Genomic DNA, 13,232 nt, shown 5'->3' with positions numbered 1-13,232 from the left:
ATTAACCCTATAGGCTTTATCCACTTCTAAATCTAACTGTTCATGTGGCCAGTCTATGAAATCAGCTAAAGCTGGGATTAACCTCTCATTCAAGTCCTCATTGTACCTTTCTTGGAGACCACGGATACGTATCGCTTTTTCTTTTAATTTTAGTTCTATCAGTGCAATATTATTTTTTTCCTTTGCTTGATCCTTTTCCAAAACTCCAATCCTACTATCTTGATGCTCAGACTCACTTTCCATTTTAGAAATTTTTTTGTTCATTTCCCCCAGTTCTTTAACGACATTTTGGATATTTCCTTTAACCTCATTTGTAAGTTCTTGTATTTCCTTATGTATATCATTTTTAATTTCTTCTCTTATCCCTTTAAATACCGATCTTATTTCCTCCCTTAATTCTGATCTAATTTCCTCCCTTATTTCCTCTCTCAATTTCCGCATTTCTTCCATTACTATTTTACAAAGTTCTGTACCTTCCATGGTGTTTAACACCTCTTGTGACATATCTTCCTTAAATTTCACACTTTCCTTACTTTTCTCTTCTTCCCTAATCACAAAATGTCTTGCCACATATCCTCCACTATTCTTCACATTTCAAAAGTGGATCATTATTAACAGTCCATCCAACAATACAAAGTAAATCAATTCCCACTATACACTAGATTTTAACCTTGAAAAACAACTATGTCTGTGTATCTATACTCTTTAAACTAAACTTAAAAAGTGATAGGCGTCACACCTGCCTACCGGCTCAAAGTAGTGGGAACGGAAGCTTTTGTAATAAATTTTATATTCTTCAGTTCAAGTCCAATCAAAGCTATCCCCACCACTTCCCTTTAGGAAGTAGGATTGTCTTTACACCTACTGGAGGAGAAAACCCAACCCGTATTTAAGGATCCCACTACTGATTGAAGGACAGAAGCTAAAAGTTTTCACCCTTCCTTTGTTTCGCCATATATCACTGGGGAGAAGGGTGGGTGAAGGCGATCTTATGGCCTCTGGTGCTCTCCTGCCCCACCCACACAGACACTGCCCGGTGAGAGAGGAAGGGAGGGGGTGTTGGAGTGGCCTCCCTTGCCTAAACTCCTTCTCCTTCTCCTCCGCGTCGCCGCTGCTGCCAGGGGGATATTCCGGGGGCCAGCTAAGCCCCAAAGACGCTGCGTCTCTCCCGCGCTGCTGCCGCGCTGCCGCGCCGAGGCTGCTGTTCCTGGGCCTCTTTTAAAGGGCCCTGGGCGGTGCCCTTGCCTCTGTCGCTGCTGCTGGGCTGCCAGGTGGGAGGGGGCCAGCTGAGCCCCAAAGACGCTGCCTCTCTCCCGCGCTGCTGCCGCGCCGCCGCCAATAATTCTATATTTATTTGATATATAAAATCAAATATCATATATGTGTGTGTGTGCGTGTGTGTGTGTGATCTCCACTGGGTGCCTATTCACTTCCGAGCACAATACAAGGTGTTGGTTATTACCTATAAAGCCCTATATGGCTTGGGCCCGAGTTACTTGAGGAACCACATCTCCCCATATAATCCGCCTTGCACACTCAGGACATCGGGGAAGAACATGTTGGAAATTCCATCTTCCAAACATGTTCCTACATCGCAGATGGCCTATTCAGTGGCGGCCCCACAAATTTGGAATGGTCTCCCCGAGGAGCTCCGTCTTGTGACCTCCCTGGTAACATTTAAAAAGAGGCTCAAAACCTTCCTCTTCTGTCAAGCCTTCCCCCTTGTAAAATGAAGCTGTGTATACCTGTTCCCATCAATTCTCTGCCATACCCTGTTGAATGATTGTGTTCAGATTTTGTATAATTTGTATTAGTGGATTTTATCTATTTTTATGAGATGTTTTTAATGGTTTTTATATGGTCTGTAAACCGCTTTGATCTATTTGTGTGTGTGTGTGTGTATATATATATATATATATGATTATATATAAGTATATAATTATATATATATTTAATTTTATATATTAAATTAATTCTATATATATATATATATATATATAAAATTAAATAATTCTATATACAGTATATATATAGAATTATTTATTTGATTATATGTATGTATATATGTGTTTGTGTGTATGTATATATATATATATATATATATATATATATATTCTTGCTGTCTCCGAACATCTTTGTCTTGTTCCTGCTGCTCTTTATTCTGTTTTTCCCAGAAATGGCTGAGCGTCATGACACGAAACGGATCCTGAATCTCGCCCGCGATTTGGTCTACAAAGTCCAGACGCTAATCGAGAACAAATAATGAAGTCGACGAAGGATTCAACCACAAGGAACGACGACCGCCATGGTTTCCTTCGAGCAAATTCCCTGAGAAGGAGAGATTTCTGGATCGCTGCACTTCCCCTTTTCATGGCGACGAATCTAAGAACTAGTCAATCTCCGCCTCTGTAATTTTATCCAAACAATAATGGCGGATGTTTATTTGCGTGGTTTTCGTCTCGTGGCAACATGGCCATCCGTGTGAATTTTGCATTTTTGTGACCAAAAAAAAAGCAGAAGTTGTAAGGGAAGGAGGAAGGAGGAGAATTGAAGACTGATCAATTAATCAATTCATCCCTCCATCGATCAATTAATTTATGTTTATCCCCATTTTCATGGCAGATTCTGAGAACATTTGTTTTGGACAAAGAAGAGATTGCAGAGAAAGGAGGAAGGAGGAGAATTGAAGAATGATCAATCAAGCAATCAATCAATCAATTCATTTCTTCACCTATCAATTAATTTATGTCTATCTCACTCTTCCCCACCCAAGATTTATGAGATTTGTTCTGGAAAAAGTAGAGATTGCAGAGAAAGGTGGAAGGAGGAGAATCAATCAATCAATTCATTCCTTCATTCATCAATTAATTTATGTCTATCGCACCCATTTTTTACCAAGAATCATGACAGATTCTGTGAACATTTGTTTTAGAGAAAGAAGAGATCGCAGAGAAGGTCGAAGAAGAATTGAAGAATGATCAATTAATCAATCAATCAATTCATTCCTCCGTCCATCAATTAATTATTGGCTATCTCACTCTTCCCCACCCAAGATTTATGAGTTTTGTTGTGAAAAAAGAAAAGATTGCAGAGAAAGGTGGAAGGAGAAAAACTGAAGAATAATCGATTAATCAATTCATCCCTCCATCCATCAATCAATTAAGTACCCAGACTGTTGAGGGCAAATCAGCTTACTTGCTAATTAGCTTACTTGCTATTCACCGCTATGATCTTTGGAATAGCGGTATATAAATAAAACAAATTATTATTAATGCCTATCCCACTCTTCCTCACCCAAGCTTTATGAGAACATTTGTGAAATTTGCTCTGGAAAAAGAAAAGATTGAAGAAAAGCTGGAAGGAGAGGGGAAGAATAATCAATTAATCAATAAATGCATTCCTCTATCCATCAATTAATTAATGTTTATCCCACCGTTTCCTCCCATTTTCATAGCAGATTCAGAGAATATTTGTTTTGGAAACAGAAGAGATTGCAGGGGGAGGTGGAAGGAGTAAAATTGAAGAATGATCAATTAATCAATTCATCTCTCCATCCATCAAATAATTTATGTGTATCCTACCCTTTTTCACCATTTTAATGGCAGATTCGGAGAATATTTGTTTTAGAAAAAGCATAGAAGGCAGGGGAAGGTGGAAGGAGAGTTGAAGAATGATCAATCAATCAAACAATTAATCCATCAATTAATTTAAAATCTATTCCACCCATTTCCCTCCATTTTCATGGCAGACTGAGAATATTTGCATCCTGTTTTGGAAATAGAAGACATTGCAGAAGAAGGTGGAATGAGGTGAATTGAAGAATGATCGATTAATCAATTCATCCACTAATCAATCAATACATTGACGAATTTATGTCTATCCCACCTTTTTCTCCCCTCAAAAATGAGATTCAAGACAAGAATTATTAGTGGAAGGTGGAAGGAGAAAGAGAGGAAAAGTTGGGGGGGGAAGAATGATCAATCAATCCATCCATTGATCGATCAATCGATTCATTAATTTATGTCTATCCCATCCTTTTTTTTCTCCCAAGAGACATGGGGGGTCAAACTGCAAAATTAAAGCAAATATATATATATTCCTGGTGGGATTTGTTTGTAAATTTGAATTAATTGTTCCTCAATTATTAAATTTTAATTTAATTTAATTTAAACAAATTAATTTTACTCTGGTTTCTCACCCTCACAATGTATATCAAAACATCTCTAGGGAGATTATGCTGTTTATCAACTAGCGTATTAATCCTAGCGGATTAACCTTAAACGGAACTAGTTAATTGATCCAAAATTAATTGATTGTAATTTAATTGATTACATAAGATAGAAATGTTGCGATACAAAACCCAATAATGACAACGACAACACTCCAAGATGGCTTGTCTTTTCGATTTAAAGTAATTTAAATTGATTAATTTATTTTAATTTTGGGGGAAAAATAACAAAATAAATGAGGATTTGGTGGGTTCGAAACCAGATGTTAAGGTCTGTTGGCTGAACAATTTGTGCAACTGTGTGTGTGTGTGTGTGTGTTTTGCGCGTGTGCAAACGTGTGCAGTTTAATCTTCCTTGGGCTGTGAAATCGATTTCTGCTCTTTCTTAATGCTCTTTCTGTTGTTTTCAAAAGCACAATCCTGAGCCAGCCACTCGTTCCTCGAATGTGACACCATTATTTGGAAAACAAAAACAAACACCACAACAAATGTTAATCCGATGAATTAAGGAATTAATGAATTAACAAATAGATAAATGAATGAATTAAGAAATATTAATCCGATCATTTAACGAATTAATGAATTAACAAATATTAATCTGATGAATTAACGAATTAACAAATATTAATCCGATGAATTAAGGAATTAATGAACTTACAAATTAATAGATTAACGAATTAACAAATATTAATCCAATGAATTAATGAATTAACAAATATTAATCTGATGAATTAAGGAATTAATGAATTAAGAAATTAATGGATTAACAAATTAACAAATATTAATACAATGAATTAATGAATTAACAAATTAACGAATTAACAAATATTAATCCGATGAATTAATGGATTAATGAATTAACGGATTAATGGATTAACGGATTAATCGATTTTTAAAAATTCCTCCTTTCTCCGAGCTGTTTTTTGATGTTTGGAAACACATTGAGGAAGGCGAAAGCTAATAACTGAGATACATGGTCGGGGTGTGAGGTATTGCAATGCCCATGATGCACTCTTTCGACAATCCCTATTATCCACAATTGCAGCCTTGTTCTCTGAGGCAAAAATTGGGTTGAATTTCCAAAAATTAGTGATTATTATCATGTTAACCCCTCATCCTGATTAAGCACAGCTGGGATGATGGGTGTTGTAGTCCCAAAGCTTCTTAAATCAAATTAAATCCAATTTTGCCAATAAAACCAGACTAAAATAATCCATCATCCTCAGTCAGTACATCTAGGAATGATGGGTGTTGGAGTCCCAGTGAGAAAGAAGACCATTTCAGACCAAAATTTAGCCCTCCCCCCTCCAGAAATTAAATTATTTAATTTAATTTTTAATTAATTAAATTTAATTTTCAAAAGTAGCTTAAGGAATCTCGCCCAAAATTTGCTGTCAAATGCTATCAGAGAGGATATTTTTCGGCGATTAGATAGCAGCGTCGTTGTGTATTTTATGTGTTTATTTGTGACATACCTTCCTAAAAATGCAAACTAAATGGTATTTATTTACAAGTATTTATTGATATATATATATATATACATTTCCTCTTTGTGCGTCCTGTGTATACAGTGGTACCCCGGGATACGAATTGACCGCGTTACGAAATTTCCGGGGTACGAAAAAGTTAGATTTAAAAAAACTGTTCCGGGTAACGAAAGATTTTTCGGGTTACGAAATTAATTTCGGCGCGAAATTCAAATCGGAAGCCGCGGCTAGCGGCTTTCCAGCGCCTTTTCGGGTTGCGAAATGTATTGGGTTACGAACGGCGCCGCGGAACGAATTAATTTCGTAACCCGAGGTAGCACTGTACGTCGCATTATGAAAACCGAGGGAATATTGGTTTTATCAATGTCGCCAAACATTATTACCTTGCTATACATTATATTGATTATTAAAAGTATCATATATATCTATATGGTATATAGAGAATATATATCTATGTGAATTAAATGATGCAAAAGGGAAAAAAATCTGTATTATTTCCTCTTTATTTTAATATTAATTTAATTATAATTTTTTTTGGCAAGTCAAACAATTGCAAAATTAAATTAAAAAATAAATGCCATTTTTTGTCAACTGTAAATTAAATTCTCTAATTAAATAGTATCTATTTTTTTCAAGTTTCCCTGATGATTTATTTATAAATAAATTTTATTTGTTAGTATGTTAATAAATAAATGAAATTTATTTATAAACAAATTAATAAATAAATGAAATTTATTTATAAACAAATTAATAAATAAATGAAATTTATTTATAAAATAATAAATAAATGAAATTTATTGATGCATAAATTTATAAATAAATGAAACATTGATAAATAAATTAATAAATAAATTAAATTTATAAATAATTTAATTAAATTTATTTATGATTAAATTAATTAAATAAATAAATAAATAAAACCTGCATTTCAGGAATGGTTGGAACTATACAACCCATCTCTATGAATAGAGATTATAAAAAATGAATAATTTATAATTTAATAATTATTTATAAATGAATTTATTATTTAGAAATATGGCAGTTATTTACAGATAACAATAAATTTCTACTTATTTATGTATAAAGTAATAAATAAAATACCTATACAATCCACCCAGGAATTTATATTTTATTTTATATATTTTATAAATTTTTATTTATTTGTGAATAATTTATAATTTAATTAATAATTATTTATCTATAAATGTATTATTTAGAAATATTGTGGTTATTTACAAATCAATAAATGTTTACTTAATTTATGTATAAATAAATAAATATAATCCCTGCACAGAGGAATAAATAATAATAATAATAATAATAATGAATGAATGAAATTTGATTTCTAGACCGCTATTCCTTGCAGATCACAGTGGTTTACAAAAACACCATCAAAACCAATACATAGCCCAACAATACAAAAACCCACCCATACCATTTAAAAACAATACAAGGGAGGGCTTTTCTACTTCAGGCAGGCAGTTGGAGCTAGCCTGCCTCTCTCTCCCCAAGATGGTGGCTGAAGGGAGGGTTTGTCTTCTTCAGGCAGGCAGTTGGAGCTAGCCTGCCTCTCTCTCCCGAAGATGGTGGTTGAAGGGAGGGCTTGTCTTCTTCAGGCAGGCAGTTGGAGCTAGCCTGCCTCTCTCTCCCGAAGATGGTGGCTGAAGGGAGGGCTTGTCTTCTTCAGGCAGGCAGTTGGGCCAGTCTGCCTCTCTCTCTCCAAGATGGTGGCTGAAGGGAGGTCTTTTCTACTTGAGGCAGGCAGTTGGGCCAGTCTGCCTCTCTCTCCTCAAGATGGTGGCTGAAGGGAGGGCTTGTCTTCTTCAGGCAGGCAGTTGGGCCAGCCTGATTTTCTCTCCCCAAGACAGTGGCGGAAGGGAGGGCGTGTATTCTTCAGGCAGGCAGTTGGGCCAGTCTGCCTCTCTCTCCCCAAAATGGTGGCTGAAGGGAGGGCTTGTCTTCTTCAGGCAGGCATTGGGCCAGTCTGCCTCTCTCTCCCCAAAATGGTGGCTGAAGGGAGGGCTTTTCTTCTTCAGGCAGGCAGTTGGGCCAGTCTGCCTCTCTCTCCCCAAGATGGTGGCTGAAGGGAGGGCTTTTCTTCTTCAGGCAGGCAGTTTGGCCAGTCTGCCTCTCTCTCCCCAAGATGGTGGCTGAAGGGAGGGCTTTTCTTCTTCAGGCAGGCAGTTTGGCCAGTCTGCCTCTCTCTCCCCAAGATGGTGGCTGAAGGGAGGGCTTTTCTTCTTCAGGCAGGCAGTTGGGCCAGTCTGCCTCTCTCTCCCCAAGATGGTGGCTGAAGGGAGGGCTTTTCTTCTTCAGGCAGGCAGTTTGGCCAGTCTGCCTCTCTCTCCCCAAAATGGTGGCTGAAGGGAGGGCTTGTCTTCTTCAGGCAGGCAGTTGGGCCAGTCTGCCTCTCTCTCCCCAAGATGGTGGCTGAAGGGAGGGCTTTTCTTCTTCAGGCAGGCAGTTGGGCCAGTCTGCCTCTCTCTCCCCAAGATGGTGGCTGAAGGGAGGGCTTTTCTTCTTCAGGCAGGCAGTTGGGCCAGTCTGCCTCTCTCTCCCCAAGATGGTGGCTGAAGGGAGGGCTTTTCTTCTTCAGGCAGGCAGTTGGGCCAGTCTGCCTCTCTCTCCCCAAAATGGTGGCTGAAGGGAGGGCTTGTCTTCTTCAGGCAGGCAGTTGGGCCAGTCTGCCTCTCTCTCCCCAAGATGGTGGCTGAAGGGAGGGCTTTTCTTCTTCAGGCAGGCAGTTGGGCCAGTCTGCCTCTCTCTCCCCAAGATGGTGGCTGAAGGGAGGGCTTGTCTTCTTCAGGCAGGCAGTTGGGCCAGTCTGCCTCTCTCTCCCCAAAATGGTGGCTGAAGGGAGGGCTTTTCTTCTTCAGGCAGGCAGTTGGGCCAGTCTGCCTCTCTCTCCCCAAGATGGTGGCTGAAGGGAGGGCTTGTCTTCTTCAGGCAGGCAGTTTGGCCAGTCTGCCTCTCTCTCCCCAAAATGGTGGCTGAAGGGAGGGCTTGTCTTCTTCAGGCAGGCAGTTGGGCCAGTCTGCCTCTCTCTCCCCAAGATGGTGGCTGAAGGGAGGGCTTTTCTTCTTCAGGCAGGCAGTTGGGCCAGTCTGCCTCTCTCTCCCCAAGATGGTGGCTGAAGGGAGGGCTTGTCTTCTTCAGGCAGGCAGTTTGGCCAGTCTGCCTCTCTCTCCCCAAAATGGTGGCTGAAGGGAGGGCTTTTCTTCTTCAGGCAGGCAGTTGGGCCAGTCTGCCTCTCTCTCCCCAAGATGGTGGCTGAAGGGAGGGCTTTTCTTCTTCAGGCAGGCAGTTTGGCCAGTCTGCCTCTCTCTCCCCAAAATGGTGGCTGAAGGGAGGGCTTTTCTTCTTCAGGCAGGCAGTTGGGCCAGTCTGCCTCTCTCTCCCCAAGATGGTGGCTGAAGGGAGGGCTTGTCTTCTTCAGGCAGGCAGTTGGGCCCCTTAGTAGTCTCTTCCAACTCCACTATTCTATGTATTCCTCCATGGCAGAAGATGTATTCCTGCATGGCAGAAGTTGATTCAGAAGGCGAAATACAACGCAGGAAAGCGGTCTCGGGTTCGCATTTTTCAGTCCTGTTATTCCTGTCTTTCTCTACAAATTTTTCGATCGGAGGTGACTCATAATAAAATCCATTCTCCAAATGAAGTAATAAATAAATATTTAGACCAAAGAAACATCCGCTCTATTACCAGTGCACAAATGACCTTAATAAATCAAGACTTTTCCACTTATGAGGTGCTTAAGGCGATAAAAGACTCAAAACCTGGGAAGTCTGCAGGTCCGGACGGACTCCCAGCCGAATATCACAAAGTTTTCGCAGATGAGTTATCAGATCCCCTGGTGAAGCTTTTAAACCAGATTGGGAAAGGACAATTGCCCGACACATGGAGAAATTCTAATACAGTATTAATTCCCAAAACTGAAGATGATATCCCTGAGCCTAAAAACTTCCGTCCTATAGCTCTGCTTAATGCAGACTACAAATTATTCACGGCTATTATTGCATCAAGGTTAAAGACAGTGTTAAAAGATTACATTAACTGTGATCAGTCAGGATTTTTGCCAGGGAGGCATCTAAAGAATAATGTAAGGTGTATGTTAAATCTGATTGAATATCTTGAAAAAAGATGTGACAAGCAATTAGCCTTGATGTTTATTGACTTTGAAAAGGCCTTTGACCGCCTAAATTGGAAATTTCTGAAGGAGGTCTGTCGAAGGACAGGTATGGGGAATAGGTTCATCTCTTGGCTAGATCAAATATATTCCAAGCAGACAGCAGCATTGATTATAAATGGACAACGTACTAGACCTATCAGTATATATAAAGGAACTAGACAGAGTTGCCCTCTTTCCCCTCTCTTATTCATTTTAAGTTTGGAAATACTAAATGATGAAATAAGACGAAACAAACTCATTAGAGGAATCAAGGTTAAAGGTGATGAAATAAAACTAAGAGCTTACGCGGACGACCTGGTCGTCTCCCTTTCCAACCCCATTGATGATGTTGAGGAACTCAACCGATGTTTAACTCTATTTGGTAATGCTTCGGGGTTGGTTATAAACAAGGATAAGACCGCAGTGATGACAATGAATCTCTCTAAAAATGATATTGAACAGTTGCAACATAAATCTAGATACAAAACAATGGATAAAGTTAAATATCTAGGGGTATGGATCTCTCTAAGAATTCTGAACTTTACAAAAACAATTATTGTAAGACTTGGCAAAAAATTAAGATTGATTTACAACGCTGGGACAAGATCGGTCTATCATGGCTTGGTAAAGTGGCAACTATAAAAATAATGGTCTTGCCGAGGATGATTTTTTTATTTCAAACTATCCCAATACTGATCAATGAGGCACCTTTTAAAATATGGAATAGTTGTATAAGTAAATTTCTATGGGGAGGTAAAAAGCCGAGGGTCAGATTACGTAGTATGCAAGATGAGATAGGACATGGTGGTCTCGGCCTTCCAAACTTAAAACTTTACTTTTACGCTTGTTGCTTTGAGTGGATGATGCCCTGGTTTAAATTAGATGATAAACAGTTGTTAAGTTTAGAGATGGCTGATAACGTTTATGGTATACACGCATATTTATTCTACGAAAAGATCTCTGTAAATCGTATCTTCTTGGATCATTATGTAAAGAAAACTCTTTATAAGGCTTGGACAAAATTTAAAAATATAATCTATCCAAATCTTCCACTCTGGGTTTCCCCTAATGAAGCTTTTCATAGAAATGATGCAATCATTACTAATAGATGGGTTATATATAATGATATTTTAGTTAAAGATACATCTAATATGCAACTTGATATGAAACCCATGAATGATTTGGTGAAGGAGGGATTTTTAGTTAATTGGTTTTTATTTAGACAGCTGAGAGAGAGATTTACCCTAGATAAAAAAACGATTGGATTTAACCCTGAAGCTTCAGAATTTGATAAGATTATCTTTGGTAAGCCGGTGGGAAGGATTTCTAGACTGTATAAATTTTTGTCAAAGCTTGACATGCATGAAGAGACGATTAAACCAATGATGGTAAAATGGGCTCAAGATTTGGGAGAAACAATCCCATTAGAACAGTGGGGGAAAAAATTGGAATATAAGATTGAAATATACATCATCTATTGCCATTAGGGAAAATTATTACAAGATGCAATACAGATGGCATCTAACCCCCTTGATACTTGCCAAAATATACAAAAATTTAAATCTGACATGCTGGAAATGTAATAATACCCCAGGGTCCTTTATTCACATGTGGTGGTTTTGCAGCTATGCAAAGAAATTCTGGAATATGATACATCAGAAAATCCAACTGATTTTGAAAGCAAAATTCCTTTTAGATCCCAAAATGTATTTATTAAACATGATAATGAATGTGAATTTGGAAAAAACATATGGGAAATTGTTATTTTATATGATTTCAGCGGCTAGATTACTTTATGCTTCACACAAAACTTAGCATGGGAGGACTGGTTCATGAAGCTTCTGGACTACATGGAAATGGACAAACTCACATGTTTAATGAAAAACCTGGACTGGAACAAAACAAAGAAAGTTTGGAATCCTCTTATGGTATATATGAAAAAAGAAAATTTAATCTCTAACTATGTTTGGTAAATAAGATAGTTACATTTATGTTGAATAAAAAATAGATATATATGTAATCAAAGCCCAGATGCAACCTTATAGAAAAAACAGATGTTTAAGTTAGTTTATTATTACATTAAGCTTGTATGAAATGTCTATACATATATTGCTTAAATGTATTAGGATTAATAGTATGACATAAACATGTCTCCCCTCTTCCTAGGAAGTCAAACTGTTTTTCGTTTTGCTGTTGGCGTTGATGGTAATATGTTTTAATTTGTCTATGTTGTGATGTATGTTTGTTTGTTTGATGTAATTTTTATAAAACTTTCAATAAAGATTGTTAAAAAAAAATAATAAAATCCATTCTCGATTGTTTCCAAAACCGGTTCCTGGTTTTGCATTTCCTCTTCTTCTCTTTTGCAAATGAAAATGAAAAGTTTTGCATAGATTTTTCGCCCCAAATATTTTCATATACACACACACACACACACACACACACAGAGTATCGCTCCCAAGCGTCCTTACCAGCCCGCTTCAAATATGCAAAAAAATCTATGGAAAATTTGGATCTGTGTATGTATGTATATATATATATATATGTGTGTGTGTGTGTGTGTGTGTGTGTATGTATGTATATATGTGTGTATATATATATATATATATATATATATATATATATATAATATTAATAGCATATGTTTTATTTTTATTCTGATTCTCCCAATGGATTGGGAGAGGTTATAATATTATTATAATATTGTTAATATTATGTGTGCAATATATATATAAATACAATATTATTATGATATTGTTAATATTATATATATATATATATATATATATATATATAATATTATATATATATTAATTCTATACAATATTATTATTCAATATCATCATTATTGTTAATTATATACAAAATATTAATTATATATACATATACATAATAAAATACAGTACTTTTATGATGTTAATATATATATAATACATATATTAATAATACAATATTATGATATTGTATATATATATATATAATATTATATATATATATATTAATAATACAATACAACATTATTATTATATTGTTAATATAATATATATATATATATATATAATACAGTAGTATTATGATATTGTTAATATTATATATATATATATATATATATATATATATAAAATATTAATAATAATATATATTTATATATATAAGTTTTACTTTTACAGTGCTACCTCGGGTTACGAATTTAATTCGTTCCGCGGCGCCGTTCGTAACCCGATACATTTCGCAACCCGAAAAGGCGCTGGAAAGCCGCTGGAAAGCCGCTAGCCGCGCTTCCGATTTGAATTTCGCGCCGAAACGCGCCGAAATGATTTTCGTAACCCGAAAAATCTTTCGTTACCCG

The 13,232-nt window shown here is 36.8% G+C and overlaps 1 protein-coding gene across 5 annotated transcripts in view; it reads left to right on the top strand.

Annotated features, from left to right (window-relative positions):
* Positions 1-11,903, top strand: part of LOC149278889 (small G protein signaling modulator 1-like) — a 123,288-nt gene extending 111,385 nt beyond the window's left edge. For 4 of the 5 annotated variants that reach the window (XM_089501619.1, XM_089501615.1, XM_089501616.1 and 1 more), the window contains one exon: positions 2,175-4,076. In XM_089501619.1, coding sequence (XP_089357745.1) covers positions 2,175-2,263 — 89 coding nt within the window. In that variant the 3' untranslated portion in view covers positions 2,264-4,076. Of the gene's footprint in view, positions 1-2,174; positions 4,077-11,663 lie in introns of those variants that run through there. The other variant, XM_089501617.1, reaches the window with a different exon arrangement.
* Positions 11,904-13,232: the final 1,329 nt, after the last annotated feature.

This window comes from Sceloporus occidentalis, unplaced genomic scaffold (genome assembly GCF_023333645.1).
Source record: "Sceloporus occidentalis isolate IW3139 unplaced genomic scaffold, rSceOcc1.0.p SCAF_177, whole genome shotgun sequence".
NCBI classification, from domain to species: Eukaryota; Metazoa; Chordata; class Lepidosauria; order Squamata; family Phrynosomatidae; genus Sceloporus; species Sceloporus occidentalis.
This window is presented reverse-complemented; position numbering and strand designations above follow the sequence as displayed.